This window comes from Heliangelus exortis, chromosome 3, assembly GCF_036169615.1.
Source record: "Heliangelus exortis chromosome 3, bHelExo1.hap1, whole genome shotgun sequence".
Lineage (NCBI taxonomy): Eukaryota > Metazoa > Chordata > Aves > Apodiformes > Trochilidae > Heliangelus > Heliangelus exortis.
The window spans coordinates 70,182,779-70,209,558 of NC_092424.1; the positions used below are offsets into that span (position 1 = coordinate 70,182,779).

The following is a 26,780-nucleotide window of genomic DNA, read 5'->3' on the forward strand; positions in this document are numbered from 1 at the left end:
CATTTGTTTTTGTTTCTCTGTCTACTTAATGCATTTTCAGCTATCATCATCTCAGTTCAAGTAGGGTGTTTATTATCTGGAGCGCTCTGTGGACTGTTTCAAGACTTAGTCATCTCCTGTTTCTATTATATATTCCATTTAATTAAAGTATAAAGCAGCCTTCTTCTTTGTTGACTCATCAATGACAAAGTAGCTCATCTGTTGGAGATTGTCTGAAGAATACAGAACACTTTACATATCTTAGAAAAAGACATTTCATTTATATTTTGTTGATACTGAATGATATTCCAGGGCCAGTTCCAATAATATCCTTAAGAACTGTGATTCACAAAAACTACAATTTAGTGCAGACACAGCGCTCCAAAATTTCCTAAAATCAAAATACAGTTTAAGAGTAGATAATATTTACAGCTCAGACAGTAAGCAATAACAGAAATTTATAAAGCTCTTTCTGTTGTTTCTAAAGGAGCCACACTCTACCTAGAAGAGAGCACCGAGGTAATATTTCCAGATCATAATTCAAGAAAGGAACAGAAAAACCTAAGGCATGGTCTGTGATGCAGCTGCACGCTGAAGTTTAAATAAAAACGTAAGATACTTAGGGCACAGCTAACTTGATTTAAAAAGTTAAAGACACTGAGGGCAGTGCAAATCTATTGGAAAGCTTTTTAAGTTACAGGCAAAAATTAGTTCATTTGAAGCATTCTAAACTGAGAATTTATTTAAGAAGGCAATTTCTTATCAAGTTTTACTGAAGGTTTCTGGTGACAAAAAAAAAAAAAAAAAGTGGCATGTCATTGTGTAATTGAAGATCACATCAGGGGGCATATTGATTAAAGATTAAAATAACATGCAGTTGTGTTTTAGAGTTTCCTAACTAAAGTACTATGAGTTGGCCTGCAACTTTAATATCATTATTTTAACTTGTTTGAACAACCTGTTTGTTAAAATATTCACTAATTAATCATTCTTTCTTTTAAAATAGTCTTTCTCTTTTAGTTATTAAGAGGGAAGACACCAAAAATAAACAGCCCAGGGATGTTTCCTGCAGTAATCACAGTAATGAAAGCTCCATTTCAAAAAAATTATGAAAGCTGAAAAGTCAGACACAGTTAAGACAGCAGTCGTCTGGGCATCCCCCATGTCTTGGATGTAACACTAAAGTCTTGACTTCAGTAACTGATGCATCTGGGTCTCCCAGGACCCCTGACTTCCCAGAACAGTGATTCCCAAACAATGCACACTCAGCAATAAGTGTTTTGTCCTCACTTCTGGTATGTCACAAGATCTCATTTTTATGGATTTTCAAATGCTTGTTTGGAAGAAGAATTAAACATTTCCTCTTTGACTTCTGCTACCACAACAGCTAGGTATTTCACCTGCAGTATTGAATTTATCTCCAAAACTACAGCTGTGACACAAGAAAATTGCACTCTCCATTTTATAAACGCAAGAGCGAGAAATTAAAGTTAAAAGCATATGAGAGCTCGATGCCATGTTAAGGACCTCAAAGTTGATTACAGTTGCCACCAGTGATAAGGCAGGCTTTTTTGTTGTTAGTGGGTGGTTTTCTAGGTTTTTTTTGTTTTCTAAACAAGAGTAGTGTCACACATTAACTCTGGTGCAGACCATGACAGAAGTCAATTATGCAGGGAAGCATTCAGCTGTAGGGGATCAGGTAATTACAGTATCACAGGGCAATGGTTATTAATGTAGTGTCTACCTGGAAGGGGGGGGGGAACCATCTCAGATAACACAAGCAACAGTTATTCTGGAATTACCTAACTGCATTTTGGTGTTGATAGCACCTTATCTTATACCTACTGCACATCCTTTGTGTAAATTGTTTTCCAGCTTTGACACCCACGTGAATGATCAGTATAGCAAGGATCTGAGGTCTATAAACCCTGGGGTAGAAGATATATTCTGGATCAAGTACAGCCCTGTGCTACCTCAGATTACCTCAACTAAGAATCTTGGAAAGAATGATTAAGAAGATGTTTGTAACTTCCAGGGCTTTTTATTTTACTCATAAACAATTTTATATTTGTGTACGACAGTGCTATCTACAAATCAAAGTAGTGCTTATCCATTCTTGGTCTTTATTTGGGCTGACTGACGTAGATGAGGTTCATCTCTTTTTTTATTTTGTTTTTCTCATGTGGGGAGAACACTCTTATCATTCTAGCCTAGTCTCTCCCAAACTTTCTCCAGTCTCTCTTTTCTGCACTTGTCCTGCTTGAGTTAATTTTCTTGCACACAGACGAATACTGCTTTAGTCACTGACATTTGCCCATTTGCCCATTTTGTCCCAAGATGAAATGTTGGTCTCACTACAGCATGCTCCTGTGTTTATTCATCATTCAGCACAATCACTCCTGCCTCAGAAGAGCTTGTCTACTACACAGCAGCAGAAATCCATTCTGAAACTACAAGAAGTGAGATGTCTCGAAGACTTATCAGCCTTTCAAAGCTGCCTAAGAGTGGAGGAACAACACAAGGCAAGCATCTGCTCCCAAAGCACTCACTGCCCAACTGCCAGTTCCAGCTCTGAAGTACAGCACTTGTCAACAAAAGGTTCTCCAAAAATAGTTCAGTCTTAAAAAAAAAAAGAAAAAAGAAAAAAGAAAAAAGAAAAAAGAAAAAAGAAAAAAGAAAAAAGAAAAAAGAAAAAAGAAAAAAGAAAAAAGAAAAAAGAAAAAAGAAAAAAGAAAAAAGAAAAAAGAAAAAAGAAAAAAGAAAAAAGAAAAAAGAGAAAAAAGAAAAAAGAAAAAAAGAAAAAAGAAAAAAGAGAAAAGAGAAAAGAGAAAAGAGAAAAGGAAAAAAAGAAAAAAGGAAAAAAAGAAGAAAAAAAAGAAAAAAGAAAAAGAGAAAAAAGAAAAGAAAAAGAAAAAAAGAAGAAAAAAAAAGAAAAAAGAAAAGGAAGGAAAAAAAGGGAAAAGGGAACAAGGGGAAAAGGGGGAAAAGGGGAAAAGGGGAAAAGGGGAAAAGGGGAAAAGGGGAAAAGGGGAAAAGGGGAAAAGGGGAAAAGGGGAAAAGGGGAAAAGGGGAAAAGGGGAAAAGGGGAAAAGGGGAAAAAGGGGAAAAGGGGAAAAGGGGAAAAGGGGAAAAGGGGAAAAGGGGAAAAGGGAAAAAGGGAAAAGGGAAAAGGGAAAAGGGAAAAGGGAAAAGGGAAAAGGGAAAAAAGGAAAAAGGAAAAAGAAAAAAGAAAAAAAAAGAAAGAGGAAAGAGGAAAGAGGAAAGAGGAAAGAGGAAAGAGGAAAGAGGAAAGAGGAAAGAGGAAAGAGGAAAGAGGAAAGAGGAAAGAGGAAAGAGGAAAGAGGAAAGAGGAAAGAGGAAAGAGGAAAGAGGAAGGAAGAAGGAAGAAGGAAGAAGGAAGAAGGAAGAAGGAAGAAGGAAGAAGGAAGAAGGAAGAAGGAAGAAGGAAGAAGGAAGAAGGAAGAAGGAAGAAGGAAGAAGGAAGAAGGAAGAAGGAAGAAGGAAGAAGGAAGAAGGAAGAAGGAAGAAGGAAGAAGGAAGAAGGAAGAAGGAAGAAGGAAGAAGGAAGAAGGAAGAAGGAAGAAGGAAGAAGGAAGAAGGAAGAAAGAAGAAAGAAGAAAGAAGAAGAAAGAAGAAGGAAGAAAGAAGAAGGAAGAAAGAAGAAGGAAGAAAGAAGAAGGAAGAAAGAAGAAAAAAAAAGAAAAAAGAAAAAAGAAAAAAGAAAAAAGAAAAAAGAAAAAAGAAAAAAGAAAAAAGAAAAAAGAAAAAAGAAAAAAGAAAAAAGAAAAAAGAAAAAAGAAAAAAGAAGAAAAAAGAAAAAAGAAAAAAGGAGAAAAAAAAAAAGAAAAAAGAAAAATACTTTGTTGCTTTGTACAAGAAGCAAATAATCCTACAATTTCAACAGGCATAAGCAGTAAAACACAAGAGCACAAAGGGCCACAAGAAAGGTAAGAAAAAGGGGTATACACAAAATTACATATAAAATCTCCTTACATAAGCTTCTAGATGACAATTTAAGTGATCTTGGGTTTTTTTGTTTGTTTGTTTTTAAGTTTTAAAAAAGAACCTAGAAAACATGGGAATTAGGTTTACAGGCTACTCTTTATAGATCTATTTTAATATTAGCACTTACTGTTAAGATTTCGAAATCACGGTCCAACAAAGCTATTTAAAAAAAGTATATTCAGGCATTCAAAAAACAAAAAATTGAATTAAAAAGGCACACCCTTAAAACTATAATCAGCTTAAAAAAAATCTTGTCTTTGTGTATTCCCTGGTGTACAATGTACAGTGTCTATAGCCTCAAGGTTTATGCACCTTTCAGGCAAGTGAGTGCTGAATATATATACAAAAAAGAGTAAGACAGAAAGGCAGTTTGGTTTCCAATATTGCTGCACTACAATATTTCCACCTGCAATAAGTTTCTTAAGAGTATTTTATAAAATACATTAATGAGTTAGGTAAGGCAACTTTTCTGGGAGGTGTAGAAACTGATTAAATTCTTAAAGCAAATGTAGCTAATGAAAGACAGATTCTCAGTCCCAAGCTTAAACTGCAAAAACTAATCTGCTACTGGGAATAAAATGAAGATCAAAATAAAACTAAGGAAAACTATGATTTTAAAAGTTATTGAAAACAGTGCTCTATTATGAACCTCTCTCCATGGTATGTTTATTTACAACTACCCCTAAAAATGCTACAATCCTGAAAATCATATCAAGTTACACAGGAGATACATTTAGCAGTTTTTAATTAAGGTGATTCCCTCAAAATGATTCAGAATCATTCAATGGCAAATGCAGCCGAGCTGTGTCATTATGTAGGGGAGACATTTAGTTGACTTAAAGGCAGATTATTGTATTCCTAAACCATTTGTTGCCTTTGAAAATGATGATTTTTAAATTTTCCTTAAAAATAAAAAAGAAAGAAAAAAAGTGAAAAAAAAAAAGGAAAAAAAAAAAGGGAAGGAAAATAAAAAGGAAAGAAAATAAAAATTAATTACATCTCTTTGATGTGTAAACTATTCAAGTTAGGAACCACAGTTTTTCCCTGGTCTGTAGAGTTTACCTATTGCAATAGAACAATAACCTAATAGAACCTGTTTGCCACTCCTTTGTTGTGTTAATCCACACAAATATTGTATTTTGACTATTACAGAAATGCTAAACAACCCCTAGATGATAAATATCACAGTAAGATAACCTTTTACAACAGATACTAAATTTATTTTCTTAACTTTTTTTTTTGCTGTAGTATGCTTGCTAATGCTTAGTAACCCAAATCTCCTTGCTCTGTTTTCCCAGCTCAAACTGGTACCATGGACTTATTTTAAATATGCCACAGATTCATTTAGCCCCATATCCTCTAATAATGGCCAGAAACAGTTGTCAGGGGTGAATATGAACATAGTACATCTATATGGTAATGCTTTGCTGATATACTTTCCCAGGCACCAGTGATTTGCTGTTCATAGACTTCCATGCATTTCTGTATTTTTTATATATAAATATATATATAAATTTTACATTTAACATGAAAGTTTGTACTTCACCCATCCACAAAATCAGTGTTATAGATAAACATTCCTATCTTGTTAGGACACTATGATCATTAGTACTTGGCAATCGGATCAAGGGATATACTTAATTAGCTAATGAAAATACTGCAGGATAGAGGAAAGAAAAGTTATCCAGCCTTTGTAAGGTAAAGGCTAAAATGTGTGAGTTTATCACACTGTCAGCATTCCCAGCAGAGGGCAGCAGTTGCTGTGCACAAGTGAGAGGAAGACCTTAAAAAGGCAACACTGAGAAGAAGACTGCATCTCCTCACTCCCTTAGGACTTCAGATTATATGCCAGATACTCTGCTACTTCAATTATTTATACCACATCCAGATTCAAGCCAAACTGTCAAAACTACCAGTTTTTAAACAAAATTTTAAAAGAAGGACTAACAGAGGGTAATTTTGCTAAGGCACAATGAACACTGCCCTTTATGTGTAAATACAAAGAAATGAAACCACTCTGATGAGGTACTGAGACTTACATTTGCCTGATTGCTAGTGTAGGATATTGAAGTTTTTTAATCAAGTTCACACATACATTTTATTTTTAAAAGTATTTTCAGCTGAACTTGGGATACACATACAACTGCTGAGAAGAGGAATACAGGGGAAAAATCTCTTAATAAATAAATGGAGTGCAAACCATCCAAAGTCCCTAGAATTTGTCAAGGACAAGTATAAACTGTATTTGCTTGTCAAGAAGCAGCTCCTCAGAACCCACCATCATGCCAATGTTCCATTCACACATTAAGTCAAAGAAAAAAAATTAACCAATTATGTTTCGCAACAGTCTAGCTCCACTGGTAAATGTATCCCTCCTATGGATGGAGAACCTGACAAGAAGAAATTAAAGGCCACAACAAATGGGGGAAGATAATATTATATTATAATTCAATAACTACATGTGGGTATGCTGCTTGATGTATCTCCCAGCCTTCTCTGGCTACATTTGTTCATTTTATATCAGGCCTGACAAAGATGGTATCAAAACAAATGTTTTGAGGAAAACCAATAATAGCTCTTCTGTATAACTCCACTGGAGAAGCACATTTACAGAACTCCATCCTAGAGGGCAAGGAACTACTTTCAAGCCACAACAAACACCAGGTAAACCAGATGTTCCAAATAATAAAAAGTCACCAACTGCCAACTGTTTTCATCTGTCATGCATTGGCTGCCATTTCTTGAAATCATGTGATACCAAAGTCTAAAATGTCTTACTGCTTCCCTTTAAAACAGAATTTTTATTTTATGTCAAAGGAAACATCACTGAATTAGAAAAAGTTTTTCAGACTCTTCAGATAAATATCATATTACAGAAGTTACTGCCTAAGTAAGTAATGGTCTGAGAAATTTCAAACACACCTCCTTAGTCCTACAAATGTAAATAAAGTTTTTAGGTCTAGATGTTTATCCCTCTGGACTGCACTGTAACAGTTATTTAAGACTGGACTAGAAAATACTGAGTCACAAGGATGTGAAAGCAGAGTCATTTGGGTCATAACCAATTTCTCCAACATAATAAAAACATCCATTGTTTCACACACTGGCTTTTGAAAAACTAAATTCTTTTTTCTGGAACCATTAAGGGTTATTGATAGCCAAAGGAATCAATTCATCAAGTTTTGAGCACAGTGTTGTCTACTCATGCTGCAATTATTATCAAGATCTGCATGAGCACTGCTATGTGACAATTTAGAAAACTCAAAAAAATCTTCCAAGATAATATTGCAACAATTCAGTGTAATAAAAGAATAACTTCCCTAAACAACCGATTCCCTTCATTACACTCACCCCTCTACCTTAAATTGTCTTTTGAATTATGGACCGAATTTAACAGAGAAAATAAGTTTAACCAAAATAATTGCATTAACTAAGTCAAATTATATGATATTTTGAGTTGTTCTGTCAGAAGATGTTAACAAAGTCAACTTTTTCACACAACAGAAAATTGTTGCTCTCTTCTATTTGCTGGCTGGGAAGCATGTACATAGAAGTTTAGACAGAGTTGATTTCCCCCTTCCATTATGCCCCCTTTAAGGCTTAGAAGACACTTAATTGAAAAGTAAGATTACCAAAAAGAAAATTGCATCTGTTGTACCTCAGACCAAAACACATTATAAAACTGGTTTTCATCTTAAAACTTTCTGGCTCTGAATGGCTGCTTGACACTGATTTCACATGAAGAGGCATCTGTGTATGTGAATTAATATTTATTTGCCAATGTTTCAGTCAATTATTGTCTTTCTGAGAGTGAGGCTAATTACAGACCTTGCTCCTCAAGTTAGACATTTCTTTAGCAATGTCCCAGTAAGAAGTTGGAGTGCTTCCATGCTGTGGACCTGGAATGTTAGATTTGGAAGGTTGCTTGTTATGAGGGAAATACCTTTCATGTGAATACATCATGTGAAACCCTGCTCAAATCCAATGAAGTTACATGCCCGGAAAACCTCGCTGGGCAACCTGTTCCAGTGTCTCACCACCCTCATAGTCTTAAGACAAAAAGAGATCATGAGATGCTCCAATTTCCTGAGACAGCTTAAGAACTAGTACTTAGCTCAAACTAAAACACCTCTTCTTAAATTACTGATATCCAGATTTTACCCAAAACACAGTACCATGAGGCTTTGCCATTTCCTTCCCCATTTCAATTTTTTTTTTCTTAAGATGAATCTCTCTGTAGTCTCTGTCCTTCATTATGCCTTATTCTCCTAGCCTTAGGAGCCCATTAATACTTTCTTTTCCTGGTAAAATAGCACGACTGTACATTATAAAATCATCTCCCAGTTCTCTTTTTGATAAGCTGAACAAATTGAACTGCAAGGCTGTCATCTGAGGGCACAAAGTTCACATTATCTGTGGCTTTTTCAACAGCCTCTTCAGGCTTTTCAATGTCTTTGCTAAAATTCTGATGTCAAAACTACACCATCAGAGATGTCTTAAAAATTAATCTCTCTGTCCCACTGTTTATTTCTACTGTAGCCATCCCAGAAGAAATTAGGTCTAAATGTTCAAACACCGAACCAGAAACTCTTTTTGAGCTGCTTATCCAAACACTTAAATCTATTTACAAGTCACTGTATCTAGGAAAGAGTCTCCTCCTCCTTTAGGTATGACTTGTATTCCCAGTTTCTAGAGGTACAATGTTGTGTTTGCTTAAAAAAGCCAAAACAAAACATACCCTTCTACCTCCTTCCCTAAAATTTCAGTTCTGCTGAGAAATAAATTGCATACAACATCCTTGGTTTCATTGCTCCCCCATACACAAGTAGTGCACTCTGGTTACAGCAAGTTTGTGTTAGGATCTACACTACATTCAGAACTGTTAGGGAAAAACACTGTTGTACTGGGCTTAGTATAACACTGTGCTCATTAGAAATCCTACACTCAATAGCAATCCTTCAACAATAATTCTCTTTCTATGCTAGGTAACTATCTTAATGCATTTAGCAAACACTTCCTTGACACTGCACAATGCCTATTTCATAGTACAAATAGCATCTACAAAACTCAGCCTTTTCCACAAAATCAGGGAGACTGGAGTTCATTTCATTTCCATTCTTCAGCTATGCAGCTGTGTGAATCCAGAACCAGCTTCCCCATCACCCTTTTTGGATTAAAACCTGACTGACAGCCCTGCAGTTTCACCAGTCATTATGTTTGGGTGAATTTTGCTTGTTTATTTTTTAATATGGGCACATAGTAGCATTCTTCTAGTGCTTTAGAATTTCTCTTGCACTCCAACACTTACGAAAACATCAAGCTGTTTAGAGATCTCAACCTTGTTTTCCAGGACTCAAATAATTCAAAATGCATTTGCAGGCTATTTTTAAACATATGCCAACTACAAACAGTCTGAAAGTTATTTTACTGTTCTTTATTTAATTAATTTTCACTCTGTTTCAAATAGAACAAATATGTTTTGCAAAACCTTTTCCCTTTTTCTACATCATAATTAAAAATTCAGCCATCACCACCTAAGAATTAGCCAATAACTTTTGGAGAACATAAACCATACTGAAACCCCCATTTTACTCAACAAGTCTTAGAGATAGCTGAGCATTCATATTTGCCCATGATTTCTAGCATCCCTTTAATTTTCCCACACTTAATAACTAATTGCCATTCATTCTGTTTTATACTATTTGATTTTGTCTTGATAGTGACACAGGATGTATTTCTATATTTTTTGTCAGACAGTCCTTCTCATTCTTTTTTGTTGTTGATTACACTTCCCCCTTCCAGTTACCTTGTAAGCACTGATTTCACAACCCTATTTTATGAATTGTCCCACAAGGTTTCAATCTACCTTCCCATGGGACTTGGTCCCCATGTTCTGCACATAGAAACCTGCAGATCCACTCTTGCCAAATGCAACACGTTCTCCTCCACTATTTTCTTCTACAGAGCTTTCTTGTCATCACATCCTTCCCAGCCTCCTAATTTCCTTTTTCTTAATAGCTGCACTTGTGATGCCTGTCAACTTATCTGTCATCTGGTACCACAAGCAGTACCAAATACCTTGCAGCTATGTCTTCTACAGTGTTCTGCTTTATCCCTCCATGTACAGTTCCCACTATTAACCACCATACTTGAATATATATGAATAATACTTCCTGTCCCCCTTACTTTAGGAGGAGGGAACTTGGCTACGAGCCATGAGTGCACTCTTCTACCTATTTTTCCTTTTCTTCTGTGGCATCAGTGGGAATGACTTCTCATTTTGACTTAAAAAAGGATACTGCATGTATAAATTTTTCCATCAAAGAGTTAAAAGATATCATGAAAAACAGGAACTTGGTTTCATGGTTTGAACTCTGAATTTTTGTTTTGCCTTTTAGCTATTTGAATTTATTACTATTGCTACGAAGCCCTATGAGAGTTTACATTCATGAGAAAAATTATATTAGAGGCAACTCCAGCCATTCATCCCAATTCAGTGGACAATTCTGAAGTCTGTGACTTCTCTACTTATCAAGTGAATACAGTGATACCACCTTACCAATACACTAATGTCATGTTTATGAAGGTATCTCAGTGATCTGAAGAGAAAAATCGTGGCAACATAAAAAATTGTGTGTAACAATTATAGGTAAAAATTAATTGAGGCAAACACAAAGAAAATAAGTGATGACCAAAGAGGCTATCAAAGTAAAACATTCATTGCCTGCTGTGTTGTTTTCATTTTAAGTATAAGATTATTCCATTTGAGGCTACCATAACACAACTGCAGAAGGTATCTGAATTGATCCAGCACGGCTTCCCAATTTCTGGGTGATCAATGTTAAAACGTTTTATGTCTGATAAGGATTCTCTTTACTTGTTCTGAACAGAAAACAGGAGCCTCAGCTCCCCTGCAGCAAGGTGGTCTGAACCCCACATAATTACTTAATATGATCAGAACCTTCAGACCCAAAGTAGTGGCCACTGCCATGTAAGCTACCAGAACACTTCTCATCAGAAGCAACTTATTATCCCTTTTAAGTAGATAAAGCATTTACTGGACTAAAGAATTTTACAAGGTTTTGCTGACAGCATAGTTTCCCTATACATTAAGAGGCACAGTGAAGAAAAAGTCTCAAAAGTTTTGCTGAAAAGCAAACTAATTTACCCATGACACAGCTCCATCCCCACAAATGGCTCACTGCTTTTGTCTGAAACATAACCAGAGAAATTCCTGTCCAAATAGTTATCAACCTGGTAGCTACAAGGAAGTGAAAGCATAATGTTATAACTAAAGGACTGGTCAGCACCCTGAATTAAAGGTGCTACCAGCCTAGTTTAGAGTTGTGACCATGTAACAATAAGTTCAGGTGTCAGCAGAGAGATCACAGAAGTACAACACAACTTCTAGGGGGCTGTCTTCCAGCTCACTGCAGGTCATATACAAGGACAGCTTTTCAGGAGTGACACCCCACATGTTTAGCAGAGAATCTGGAGGCATTTATCAAAATCTGGCAAATTTTGATAAGGCTTGGTATTAAATAGCCCTTATACTACCAAGACACAAATATGGCATGCAACAACATCCTTACTCTACTGGTACCAGGATTATTATTCCTTTGCATACATATCAAACTAAACCCCAGATTTAAGCCAATGATACTAGCCCAGGCACAATATTGTAGTAGGATTTTTGAAGACATTATGGGATGATACACTTAAGAATGAATTTACTGCATCATTTAAATAAAAGTTATTACTGCTCTCTTGGGAAGTCTTTTTTCTTTTTTTTTTTTTTCATGCTAAATTAAAAATCTTGCTGTCCAGTTAACAGAAGGCCCTTTCAATTTAGTATGACTTGGGAAAATAGCAAGTTTTTGCGTGTGGGTTTTTGGTTTTTTTTTTCTTTAAACTGCAAAGTCTGAGCATTAACTGATCTAGATTTGACTGGGTACTCACTCTGTCACACAGCTCTTCAAACGTGAAGTCTGCAATGGTTCCACAGGCTTTATTCAGCTTCAGCTCTCTGCCTTGCACTTTTAGAATCCTTGGTCTAGTTACTATGGGAACATGAACAAAGACTCAATCTTCTCTGGATAATTACTATAAAATTCATCTCTTACAGATAGGAAATGCATAGCTTGATGAATAATAGCACATGATTCAACACATAAATTAGACAAAATGCTGATACAATGACTGCCACTTGAGTGTGGCATCAACCCATATACAGCAATGGAACTTATTAATTGGTCAGTGGAGATTGGGCATTGTGTTCTAAATGTATTCTCTTTCAAGAGAAATTAACTTACGTACAATCATTTTGTTTCTGAGCCAGCTCATCAAACAACTTATCCATGACAGCCTCCACATCAGCTTCACTTGTGCTACAGTGAAAAGAATAATAGAATATGAAATTAATAACACTTGAAGCCAACATCAAACAGCTGCCTGAGCCTGCTTAGCTTTTTGCCCATAAAAAAGAGAACAGGATGTTTTGCTCTAAATACAAACATTAGATTTAGAATGCACTTAAAAGTAGAGAATATTAACTCTCAGGTAGATGATTCTGCTTGATTTGCATACACTGAAAGACTTCTGTGTTTTGAGCTGTTTCCAGTAATGAGGCAATACAGGCAGAGCAGATCCATTAACACTATGTATACACAATGAGAAAAAAGGCTTCTGGCTCTCTCTTGCATGCAAAATAAGAGCAAATAGACAAGGCAAGGCAGTCAAGCACCTAAAGAAGCATCCTTTGAAATTTCTGAGAGGGGACTTTGTGAAATAAAATACTGGAGCAGCTTTTGGGGGAGGGGGGAGGGAAATCAAGTCAACCGATTGTATTGATGAGACCATTTGCTAAATTAAACTATGAAATTCAAAATAATCTTATCTGTTTCTCTCCTTTGTCCCCAGTACTACAGCTACAGACAGTGAAAATGCAAAGTATCTGTGCTGAGAGTTGAAGGAAAGTTTGTATTAATCTTCTGGATGCCACAAGGATTATAGATTAGTCTGAACACTGAATATTTGTGTCACTGAGTGGGTTAGATGGGCAACTTCACTGTGTTCCATTCTTAAAGAAGATAGAAAATATTTCTAGTGGTTTGTTTTTTCTCAACTAGTTTGAAAACCAAGAAGAGCAAATTAATGATATGGTAGACAATAAACTAGAACTAGCATATAGAATACTTCACTAAAGTTTGTATAATCTCATTTGGTGTGAAAAGTCTACTTGTAAATACAAAGAATTTGGAAAAAAAAACCCACACAAACTTCTGTAAGAGTAATTTCAAACACTTTAAAAAGCCTTTTCTGAATAGTAGGCTACAAAAAATTGTAACTTCAAAAGAAAAAAAAGGGAAGTTTCTCTCAACCTTGCTATTTGTGTGCTGCTTTCCTCTTACAAAATGACAAATGAAAAGGAACAGATGAAACCAGAAAAAAAAACCAGAAAAGGGGAGAAAGAGTGCATACATATCAGATTATGCAAATGTGTGTGCATGTTACTATGAAAAAGTTTGATATAAAGTCTACAAAATGGATATTTGCACTTAACTGCCAAGAATATTTGTATCGAGGACACCTGAGACTGAGATCAAGGAAGTTGCTTTTATCACAACTTGTATAATTCTGTTATATTGATTGCTTTCAGATGAGTATGAACCAGCTTTAAGCAATCCACAGTTGCATATTTTAAACGAAGAAGACTACTTAAATTATGAACATCAAACAGAGGATTCTAAAAAAAAAAATTTATGATGACACTATAACCATTAATAGGGGAATATAAACATATTGGACACGAATATTTTGGTTTCGGGACAAGACTGCTGAATAAATTTCAAAAATCTGTAGCAAAATACTGGGCTGGTGCCTAGTTTTAAAACAAAGCAAAACAAAAAAAAAAACCCCACATACTACACTAGTTCTTCAGGTTGAAAACTCCAATGAACAAGTTCAAACACAAGAACGAATGAGATTCCCTCAGAAAAAAAAACAGCGTGATGAAATAAGTACCTTATTCCCATTGGCATCTACAGCTTCCCTTACAGCTTCCTAACAATTTACATGGTAAGTTCCAGAGGAAACCAAGATCTTTCCCATGACAGAACATGATACAGACTTAGCACAATCCCTGCCACTCCTGTGATCCCAAGTTTTACATCAGAATACCATGAAAAACTTTGGGTGCTACTTCTGGGGCTTGTTAGTATTTTTTTTTCTGAGAGCTGATGCCACGGGCACCGTGTTCAGCCAGTTACCAATACGTGCTCATCGTTTCTTCAGTGTGTGGACAGCAAGAAAAGAACATGCTGGGTGCTCTCCACAATTATCAGACACAAAGACAGTGCAACAGGCAGAATAAGAAGAGCTCACTGTAAGACAGCTGTATGAGACAGCTCCACAGACACAGGAAAGGAGCCACAATCAGCAATGCTGAGGTAACAGGGGTGACTAAAAAAGTATTTGCAAGCAGACACTGCAAAGCTTAAAGAAAGTGGAGTCTGGCAAGAATACAGAGCAAGAGTTTCTTTGCCTGAGATCACAAGGTCACATTTTGTTTGAAGATACAGAACCTGCATTTGACCTGGTTTTGTATGTAAAATTCTGTCATTTCCTTCCAGAAGCAAAAAACCAAAGTTACTTCTAGCAATTCTACTAAGTGATACTTTTTCTGGACAGAAAACTACCATTTCTAACTTTATAATAAAATGATCCAGATATTTTGTTCCAGTTATCTGTCACACCAATGAAAATACTGCACAATGCTTCATGGAAACATGATTTTTAAATCTACATGGTATGTTGGCTTGAAAGATACAATGGCTATACATTGTATTTTAAGTTGTTGTTCAGGTTTTAAGTTATTTAATAACACTGTAAAAGCAAATACAGTATAAAAAAAATGTCTACAATGCAAAGGTTTCAAAGAATTTTAAAAAGGGAGGATGTTTCTATTAGGCAGATACATGCTGCAACAACAAGCACAACTGTGAACATAATTTAAAATATATTGATTTGCAAATAGAGAATAAAGTGCTGAAGAAATGTCATGATAAACAGAAACAATCTGTCAAATAGGAGAGTGTCGTGGGTTTTTTTTTTCATTCCAAAGAACTGGAAACACCCAACATTAAATGAATTCTTGTCATTGGATTTCTATAAATACTTAATTACTTAAATACAATAAGGATGTTCTTCTATTATAAGAGAATTGTGCAATCTTTTACAAGAGGATATTCATTACTTTCTAACCATCTGTCACTTCAGTTCTCCAAATACCACACCTCCCCAAAAATCTAATTAGTTTTTATTCAGTCACACATTATAAATGATGCTAGTGTGGATACTGAATATGTAGTTTAATGAAGTTAATATCAAGGCATAATGGAAGGCGGTTTGCTGAACAAAATGGACCAGAAGGCAAAGAAAGGAAAAGTCACACCCTGCTAATTCTACTAATTTTTCTACTAATTTTTATTTCCCACTGACTAGGAAATTATTAGTTAATAAGAAGGCAAATTCTAAACTCACAGGTAGTAAAGTTTTCCAGCAGCAGGAAGCACTTGTTTCCTGTAGTCTATTCCAGAATCAAGCTGGACTGTGCTGCAGTATTTCTACAGAAACAAACAAACAGAAGCTTTCTTCAAGGCAAAGTTATATTTACTATTATCTCTGCTAGAGAAAAGACACACTTTTGCAATAAAACATCAGCACGAGTAAGATCTGCAAAACTGAAAGTCAAGATCACAAAATTGATCACAAAAGGTCTCCTTTACAATTAACAAAACAAAGAAATAATCTGGAAATCATTCACATACTCAAAACAAATAAGTAGCCATTTTTAAAAATCCATCAACTAGAAAATTAAAACAGATTGGAAGCATGAGGAGTGAAACGAGGATGGGTATTACTCAATCCCTCTGGGTACTGCTTTGTTGGCTGTGAAAAAATAATTATTTTCACATTAAGAAATTTAGAAATAGAAAATTAGGAGCAACAGAAGTTTAACAGACCCCAAGTTCTAGCAACAGAGACAAATGAAATTACTTCTACTTTATAAGCTAAAACTAAGTTTATCTTTTCCTTCTACTAGGAAGATTAAAATTTTCATGAGTCAAACATCAAACGTATTAACAATATAAAGTTGTGCTGCAAAATGGACAAAAGCATAAAGGGGAATAAGCAAAGCTCTGTATCAAAAAGATTGTTTCATTTTTGTAATATCTGACATGACTTGGAAAAGGATCTTTTTTTTCCCCTCTTTAAACAACCTGTAAGATTTCAAGTGTGATATAGATGTCCTTGAGCAGTCCAAACTCAAAACCACCTGTACTAAAGAGTGGGGTTTTTTGATTCAAAGCCTGAGGCTGCAAGCAAAATTCTCAATAACTTCAGTGGGATCAAGATTTTACATCCTCTGGCAAATGCAATACCTGTGCTTATCTGCTATTACTACTGGCAACATGCACAGCTTCTGGTTGTTATACAGCTAGAAGCAAAAGAAGCTATAAAAAAGTTTTACTATTTTAGAAAATGTACTTCTATCAATAATTTAATTAAAGCAATAAAACCTTCTTTGTAGGTAATTCAACACCATTAAAATTCTTTGGATTGCTAGAATCCACTAAATTATGCTGCTTCTTCACTGCACTATGAACTAGGAGTTTATCCTTAGTACTCTCATTAAGCATTTCATATTCTGTGTGTCAAATTTTTCAAAGCCTCCTTGAGGCCATTCTAATATCAGAATTGGAAATGTCAAATCTCATTTATAGCAACGACATTGCAGAGGGAAAAAAACCTTAAATTTTAGAAGAACTATCATCAGTGATTTAAAGAGCAATGGCCTTTTGAACAAATGCCTTGCATAGGACATAGATTAGAAATATCTGCAGGAGTGACTGTGATGACTCACTGCACTATTTTTTTTTGCCCATAGCTATTACTGAAGGCTCTAAACATATTTTAAACCTCTAATCTCTCTGCAAAGATATAAAGCTGAATAAAAAAAAAGGGGGGAGGGAGGAAAAAGTCATTCTGAAAACACAAAATCCCAGAAAAGTCCATGTGTCTTTAATTCTGGTAAGTGAAAAAGCCATGCTAATCAAATCATTATCTTGGACTAAGGCTACTGAAAACACAATAGCATTGGTGCTACAATATTATTATAATCTATTCCCTTTCTTTTCATGAAAGCTTACAAAGAAAGAGAACAACAGAGCCGAAGAAAAAAGTTCCAGAGACATGTAATAATATGCACAAGGGAGGGAGGATGTTTAAGCTTTTCTTCAGCATCAGTGTGCCAGTCAAAGCTAAAAAGAAGATTCCTGAAATTTCAGAGCAAAGCTGGTATACTTAGCTCTTCTCTGGCATGCACTGATGTTCAGCATCTTTCTGCCTAATGTTTTATTTTTCAAAAGTATTAGATTAGCTCAAGTATTATTTTCTTTATGTTATAGTAGGGGGAAAAAAATCACATTACTACAGTTATGCAGACTATGAGATTATTTAGATTAACTCTAGATACTCAAGTTATTTACTAACATGGCTTATTGTTCTGAGCTTGTTTCCTGGAAAAAAACAAAGATAGGAAATTTCACATTAGTTCAGCCTCATCTTTTTGGCCTTTGAGATGGGTTTATGAACTCTACCTCTCAGGGTGTTGTGTTCTTCCTTGAAGAAAGAACATAGAACTACATATACTTAAGTGTGTGGTATGGTTGTGGTAGTTAAGAGCTTGTGCGCTCTTAACAGTTTTATTTTCAGTTTTGGGTCCTTCTTAAACTACAGCTGCCAAAATGAAAAATAGTTCTTTTCCCAATAAACCTTGTCTTGCATGCCTACAGTAACATATTACTATTGATTTTAATGTAACATTACACTGTTTATTTCAAAAATATCTGTTAGGTCTTCTGGGCTACAGGACCCTTCGGCCAGAAAGGCAATAGCAGTATCCTGTTCAGAGATACATAAAATACAGCTACTGCAGTTCTACTGATTTTTTGCTTCCTTATGATGTGAAAGTCAACTGCAAACACAAGCAAAATAGAAAAAGAGAATTCTGAGACATCAGTTTTCTGTAACACCTGATATAAGCATAGAAGTAGGGACCAGTTAACAGGAACAGAGATACTTAGTCCTTTGGAAAAACACTTGGCATTTTACTATCCTGCTCCTCAAATACTCCTGATGAATTTCTGAGTTTGGTTTTGTTTGCTTGCTTGTGCTTTTTGGCTTAATTCTGTACTATCTTTCCAATATAGCTTTGTTTCCTATTTTTCAAATCAGCATTCTCAGTCAAATTCTGGTTTATATGGTTCTTTGAATCTCTAGCATATCTTTCATCCATTGCTGTCTCCAGAACCACTGGATTGGACCTTGAAGCCAGTTTCTTTCTTTTTTTAATCCTCTCCAGACTAGATGCTCTCTTCTTCAGAAAGGCAATCCAGCCATTTAGAGCCTGTGTTCTAAATAAAAATCAAACAGCCACAAGAATTTCCTAACCCTTCTATTCATGCAAATGAATACCTACCACTGCTTGTCATTAATTATTTTTACTGAGACACTTCAAAGCTGACTCACACCTGTTAGGCTCTGTATAAATATACATAAAATGGATGGGCCCCTAGCATTAAAACAGAACATTATCATCTCTGTAGCAACAGGCTCCCAGAAAACATTCTGTCAAAACATGATTGCTGTTGTCAAGCCTATAAGCTTTGTAAGGCATGAACAGCTTCTCCTTATGTGAATAGACAACATCTGAGTATAGATCTATAGGCATACTGGAATATAACTACAAGCAAACAAAAAATCAAAACATAACTGTGTGTAAAGAAACATATAATAAATTATAATGTGGAAGAAATTAATGCCAACAAAACAGCACACAAACATGCACTGGTGTGGGCAATGGTATTTACACAAACTGAACTCAATGCTGGAGAGAAGAGAAAGGGTGTGATAGCAGCACCAGTGAACTGAAGGGCAGTAATGGAAGGAACACTTGTGCTGCCAGGCAGTAACAACAGGGCATCTCCTCCAGGTTAAGTATTTACAGATAGAGATTGTTCTAGAGGGGGATTCAGCACATGGACACCTTTACTCAAAGCCAGAGCCAGAAAGGTCACAGAAAAGCTATGTGCTGAGCAGAGATCCCAAAGTTTTTCCTTTTTGGGGTTTACTTTATAAACAAGGGTACCCACCATGGTTATTGTTTCTGTACATGAAAATGTTCACTTATCTGCTTCACAGGAATGCAGGGGGCAAAATGTTAATATTTGTAAATAATTTTTCCATAATTTACCTTAAATGGCAAAAAGACATTGCAGAATCAGAACATATAATAAAAGTAAAATTATGCACACTAAAATATTGTATACATCCAAACTAAACACTTAAAACACCAGACTTACAAAAATGAAAAACAGACATAGGGTTGCACGGTATGGAAAAAAAAATACTGCTCACAACTCTAAGAGTGAAATACTGAACCTCAGAGGGAGTGCTTATGTGAGTACCACCACACATCTTCTCTTCTCTTCACAGGTGTCAATGATGGATTCAGAAAATCATACGTGATTTACAAGCCCTGAAAATCCTACCTCTTTTTGCAGCATGGGGAAAAGCCCTACTAAGATGACACATAAAGGTTCTAGTTCCTCTCTCTGTCTCTGGACTAACTTCTCCAGCACGGACTGATTAAACCCTACAGATATGATTGCATCCTCACACTCACAAATAACCACCACAGAATCCTAATCAACAGAGAACTTACTGGAGAGATCAGATTGTTCGTACTTAATTGTCAAAGAAACAAGTTAACTATTGGTTTACCATCTTTTAAGATGGAGATTTAAACTTCCAAATTTCAAATACTTGCACTGAACCTCTATTTTTCTTTTGAAATACATACTTAAAATTGAAGCTACAGTCTGATCTTGTAGAACCATATACAGTTTCAAACAGATTTTCTATTCTATTGAGATATTTCAAGTCTGACTTACCCTATTCAATTCAAATGCATAAAATTAATTAGTCATGCAATTTATTTTGAAGTCATTTATGTATTTATGTATAGAAAGAACAAATACAATTAGAGAACTGAAAACACAATTAGTAAGTTAAAAATACAGCGTGATCATGCACTCATTTCCACTGAAGTGGCAGGAAAACTTCATTCCAGAAGGAAAAAAGACAAAGCCTCAAGGCTCAGCTGGAGACAGAACACCTAAAATGAGAATCTTCAGAATAGATAAAATTAGACTTTCAGTATACTTACTGTAGAAAATTATTAAATGCAGACTAACAGAAATGCATTTTTCTTCCTGTATGCACCTATAATATTCCTTTGTTGGTGCAATCAAGAATGGTAGTTATTAAAATGTATAACTGATAAAAAAATTGAAGTACACAATGTGATTAAGTAGAGGAACAAAGGTCTAAAAAAATTTCAAAAGGCAGTCCAAGTGAAGTGGAGGTCTCAAGTGCAAGGTCTCAAGATGTGTGTTTCCCATGTATCATGAAACCCTCTGAAATGCTACTAGGTGGCTTTGTGGTCCTCAGTAAAACACACACTAAATACCACATGTCCCCCTGTGAGCTCAAATATTGCCATCAGCTCATGACCCTTGATAATGCAGGTGAGCAGATATTTCTTAACCTTATTGCAGACCACCATAAGTCAACACAATGGCCATTCTCTGCTCTAAATTCTAATGGCATTACCAAAAAAAAAAAAAAACCCAAACAAACCAAAACCAACCAATCAAACAAACAAAACCCATAGAAAATTATACAAATCACCCTGTCAGCCAACAGGCTCAGACAAACCTTATCTGAGGACTTGCAGAGAAGGTGTAAGGGGAGATGCAAGAGTTCTTCAGCTCGGGATCAACATTACCATAATTCCCACACCTGCAAAGTTTCCTCAGCTTTTCACACCCAGGTGAAACCAGACACCTGGAAATGCAGCAGGAGCACTGCATCTGCTGTATCAAACACACTTCCCATACCAGCAACAAAGATACCTATCCCTAGGTAACCAAAGCTGCACAATTAATACTCTTGGCCTCTGGTGTAGTTCAAAACAAACATATAAGAATACCTAATATTAATAACCTAGTCACACCATAACTGGAAAGTGCAACTTCTAACCACTCTCTCTGAGCAAAAGGAATTGTACCTTCCACACTGGTATCATTTTCCCTTTTCAAATGCATCCTCAGTATCTAACCATTTCTTATGTATTACCTTACATCCAAAAAAACCCTACCCCACTAAAAAACTCACCACACCCATCCCGTTGATTTGGTATCCATTAACAATACAGAGAATCACTAATACTCCTTCCCTCCAGAAAATAATGAGCTCGTTCATTGGGAAACATTCCTCTCATACATTTACAAGCAGCCTAAGAGACAAAAACTCCTGCACCACACAACAGAGGGACACAATGAGAACCTTCAGCCAGCAGCAGAGGAAGGTTCCTCAGGTAAAGAGAGCTCACTAGATGTAACAATTTTTTTTTCATTATTTGACTTCATGTAATGTTAGATTAGGACACAGAATATTGTTTCTTCTTTTTTTAAATTTTTTCTTAAGTGATTTCAAGAAGAGGCTTCTTCATCCAAAGGACATCATTACAATAGGCATTTTTCCAAATGAGCCATAACTCTTAGAACAAGAATCCTCTCCTGCAAAAATGGTGTTTCATGAAAAAGTTATTTCTGACCTACAAAGCAAACCTACAGGCTTTAACTTTGAGTTTCTCTCACAGTCATCAGCAAGTGACAATCACATGTTTGTTTCAGAGTGTGAAACTGTCCCGTCAGGGACTCATGAGCCAGATCTGACCACACTGCTGCCTGCTGAGAGAAGCCTAGAAAATTAAGTCATGAAAGGAGATGAACCATACCCTTAGTCATGAGCAAGCATGCTACAGGTGCAGGACCTTCAAAGGTGCTCTTCTCCATTCCTAAAACTGTCCTTGTTAAAAAAACAAAACAAAAAACCCTCAAAACAAACAAAAAACACACACACCAAAAAAAAAAAAAACCACCAAAAAAAACCACCAAACCACAAAAAAAAAAAAACCACACATGCACACAGGAAAAAAAAACCAAACCAAACCAAAAACCAAACAACCCAAGAGAGTGAACCTAGTTTGTAGCACTCCTAACTTTCTGCTACACTGATCCATGGGAATGAGTTGCACCAGGGGGAGGCAGGAGAGGGAATCATCAGGTATTTTGTGGTGGATAAAAACTTGGTCCAAGCATTGTTGGATGTGCATACAGTTTTTGTCTCCTTGTTCAGATATTGTTGAAACAGTAGACTTCAAAGAAAATGTCAATGAATCCTCATAAGCACTATACATGACCTCTGGGGTAATTAGCAATCATTCAAAAGCAACAAGACTAAAATGTTCTATTCTTTATTACTGTCAGCTCTTGTCTTGATCAGCATTTTAATAAAGATGGTTCATCGCTAAGACAGTTTCATGAATCAGTCATAATTACATTCTGACATGCAGTGAATAGTAAAGCAAAACTAAATATCACTTCATCAACCTTTCTAACCTTTATGCAAGTATTAACTGTAAATAATTTTTACACAATCTTACAACAGAATATCTGCATATTTCTTAGCTTTGTACATACTCCAACCTAACTGAATTTCCTGTGACCTATACCTGAAAAAAACCCCTTAAAATCAGGCATAATTACTTAGTTTTGCATGATATTCAGGTGTTGCCTTTCACAGATCAAATCAACTTCAAGTACAAAAGGCTATTTGTTCTACAAAATAGTGCTGTGCTTTAACGGGTTAACTAATTTATTTTAAAGTCTGTCTTTTCCCCCACATTCTTCGCTACTTGCAGTAACAAAATTGATAAAATAGCCTGAGATACTTCATGCTTGTTCTGATTTAAACCTACATAAAAAAACACAAACAGAAAAAAACTTGCAAAATGTCATCCAAGTATACAGTACCATGTCAGTGAAACTAATCATGCTCAGGTTGATTTTGGATGACAGACATTTTCTTTGTAAATTATTTCTAAATGGAGCACAGAAATCTAGGAAGTTAAGTACTGCCAAATATAATTTTCAAAATGAATCTGCCTCTTAGACATGTGGCAAGGACACTTAAAACTTTAAAATTAAGAGTCTGGCAAAGATAAATGTAGAGGTAAAATGAATTCAATGGAAGTTGTACAAGTTTACATTATAGTCTTCAAGCTTTAATAACTAAGAAACCCCACTATTCTTGCTGCCACAAGGACCACACGATCTATTATACAACTTTTCAATAACTTATTTTAATGTCTAGCTACAAATCAGCCACCCCCTAAGAAGAGGAAAAATAGACAATTAACTTGTAAAATAATGGTGCATGAATAAAGACAGAGACTTCTAAAATGTACTGTTCTGTGAATAGTATTTCAGATATTCAGACAAAGGTGAAAGAATTCAGGAGGTACAGATGTGGCTGTGCTGGGTAACAGACAAGTAGCCTCGACTTTTTCCAGTCAGGGAGCAGAAGAATGGCAGAGTAAGCTTCTATGCAATAAGAATTACACTGAATGGGTCTCCCAGTTTTACATCATTTAAGCAAAAATCTTCCTTGTAGAAAAAGGAGAAATTACTTAATAGAATAGGCATAAATAATTAAAAAAAACCCCACAAAATCAACCAAACAAAAAACAAACACAAAACCCTACACCCAAAACAAATCCACAAACCACTGTGTACCATTCAGTTTTACTAAAGAACTGATAGTGACCGTAACTTGTAATCTCCTAATAAACAGTGTTCTGTGAAAAACAAATGCCAAGAGTTCATTCCAAATTTATAACATGATGTTCCATAAGCTAAGGGTCAAATTCACCCCTAATACATGTATTTCATTGGAATTACACCCTAGACTAAGTTATTTGTCTAGATTGCTTTTTTGCTGTTGTTTTTCTTTTTAACGTTTGATTTGTATTTCTTTTCCCAGTACTATCCTTTGCTCCTGCCAGAACTGTTGGCAGGCAGAAGAAAAAAAAAAAAAAAAACCAAAAAAAAAGTAGTATTGATTTACAAAACTGGATTTCCCAGAATAAAAAAAAAAATGCGATTAAGATCTAAACAAAGGCTAAAGATGGCTTACGCTTAGCTCTGATGAGGTCCACTACCTCATTACCAACAACTGAAAACTTCTGATGCATTTTTTTTTCAAGGGAATCCAAAAGTCCTTGCTGTAAAGCAGGCTGGGGGGTGCAGGGTCCATTCACTCCTTCTGTATCACAACCATTATGTAAGAAGTATAAAACACTGCCTTTATGCTGACAAACCACAATGACTCTTCTTACATCAAAGCGTTTTCACCACTAGGGTTTTTTTTTCTCCAAAATTTATTCAAGCCAAGGGCAGGGAGACAACAATTCATACACGCTAATTACACCTAATTATCTATTCCCTTTTTTTTTTTTTTTCTGCCAGCTTCGGCCAGTGTTATTTGCTATCTGGGTTTCTCACAACCTCCCCTTGCCCTGTCCATCCAGCTCAACAGTAAAGTCTTTGAAGAAAACAGTTGTGGCTTCTTAGAATTTTAACAATATAAGGTTCAACTCAAATGAAATTATTCTATTATTATTTTTGACACATTTATGTGTGAAATATGAAGGCCTCTTAGTTAATTTGGCAAATTCCTCACATCTCTTCATGGCTAGAATTGCTGGTAACACCCTCTCTTGTAGGAGCTTCTCCTCATGCTTTCTTTTCATGATCTAAATGAAATGTTTATTGGATTAAAGTTCTTCTCTGCAGACCTCCACGGTGGCCTGTGACAAAGAGCTTAAAAGCTTTATTAATTGGCTCGGGCTTTTTGGAGGGAGGCAGGACCTCATTTCACATTACATCACAAGCAAATAAAACTGCCACGTGTAATTAGACTAATTTACCCTGATACATCAGGAATTAACTATTCCATATCTATGATATGCTTTGATTTACTCATTTTGATCACAGAGTAAACAAACCAAGGAAGAACTCAGGAAATCCTAACAATTAAAGAAAGAACCAAACAGGGAGCTACAGTAGCAATTGTTTTATCCCTAGGTAAAGTTTTGATCTGCATCGAAACAAACTAAGTGCAAGTGAGTGTGTAAGGCAGAAACTAAACAAACTGAACAGCTTGATATCTAGAAGACACACAAAACCAACAGTTACATTATAAAATAACAGTTAAGTGCTCTGAATTATGGAATTCAAATAATGCTTCTACTTGAATTTCACACACAGAGGCTTAGAAAGCTAAACACAGGGAAGGCTGTAACTTCTAATCTGACACTTTGCTGCCTAAATACAACATTTTATTAGTTACCGGTTCTCACAAGTCTGTCAAACTAAAACTACCCAGAAATGGTACTGTTGCTCAGCACAAAAATACTTGCAATCAGGTTGTATTTTCTATTTTTAATTTTTTTCTGTGTATAATTAGGTATACTTCACAAAAGATGAGTACTTCTATTACTTGCAGAGAGAGAGAACAAGAACAAATGCTCCTTCTACTTAGGAGTTTGCTTGGTTACATGCTAAGAAGGGAAACAAAAGGCCCAACATCTTCAGTAATGAAAAAGTCAATTGATAGGCGAAGCCATCACAATATCAAAGGCCTAATCCCTGCAATTCTGACTCAGGTGACAGTTCACAGGGGTCAGAGTGGCTGACACTGACCTCAAAAGCAAGTTTTAACTATTCAACATACTGAAAGCTGCTGGGCTATCACACCATTAGACTGGAACAAACTGACAAATCAATTTCATCAAGGAGATGACTTCTGGGGGGGAGAGGAGGGGGAAGAGGCAGATCCGCCAATCAACAAATCCCTGCATTTCTCACACAGGTGGTTGGACAAAAGCTGAGTGCACCATCAAAGACATTTTACATCTACCAAATGCCTTTGTACAAAACTAACTCCCACAATTTCCTTAGGGACAGACAACTCAAAATGTTTTAAACAAATAGTTTTCACATATTCAAACGCAGATATTGAAAACCGAAAATACTTTTAAATTCCTCTATTTTTTATTTTGAACTAAAGGGCAAATTCTATTTTCAACAAATGAGAGCAGGCAACAATGTCAATAAATAACCATTAACCAATTCCAAGAAAGACAGTGAAAATTACAGTGTAAAGAAATACACTGGTTTTTTATCTGATGAGTGTACAATGCTCACTATTGAATAATTTTAACCAAAGAGTTATTTTAAAATAAGTAATTATTTTATCCCTAATACCAAGGGAAAAAAGCTAACTATATGAAGCTTACAGTAATTTCATGTCCTACTGCTAACAGGTTTCAGGTTGATTCTCTTTAGCTGAAGCAGAATGCAGGTAGTAAAACCCAAATATTTTATTTTAAAACTGTATCTTTAAAAAGTATTTTCAGGCTATGAACCTAAAACCTCTTGAATTTCAGTTAGAATTTAGTGCAGTGCAGGTTGACCACATGATAAAAACTTCAGAAAAATGCAGAAGTTACATACTTGGCGTTTTCACTTGGCTTTACTTTTTACAACTTCACTCCACAGTTCCAGGAAACCTTTGATAACTCAAGAACTACTTATTTAAGTTATACATAATAAACCATTTGAGAACCTTTCCTTCCTGTTTATCTGAAGAATTAAGCATTAAACTAGTAATTGGATCAGAATTAGGATTCCGTAATAGTTAAGGTTTCATGTATGTGTCTTCACTAAATGTCTGATAAAACTAAAATGTTGCTAAAATTATTG

At 35.6% G+C, this 26,780-nt stretch overlaps 1 protein-coding gene across 3 annotated transcripts in view; it reads right to left on the minus strand.

The window, feature by feature from the left end:
- Positions 1-26,780, minus strand: part of AFG1L (AFG1 like ATPase) — a 70,249-nt gene that overhangs the window by 11,800 nt on the left and 31,669 nt on the right. For 2 of the 3 annotated variants that reach the window (XM_071741214.1, XM_071741213.1), the window contains 3 exons: positions 15,526-15,608; positions 12,301-12,371; positions 11,944-12,044 (listed from right to left, as the gene is read on the minus strand). The exons of the other annotated variant lie outside the window; for it this stretch is intronic. In XM_071741214.1, the coding sequence (XP_071597315.1) occupies positions 11,944-12,044; positions 12,301-12,371; positions 15,526-15,608 (255 nt within the window). The remainder of the gene's footprint in view (positions 1-11,943; positions 12,045-12,300; positions 12,372-15,525; positions 15,609-26,780) is intronic. 3 annotated transcript variants of the gene reach the window in all.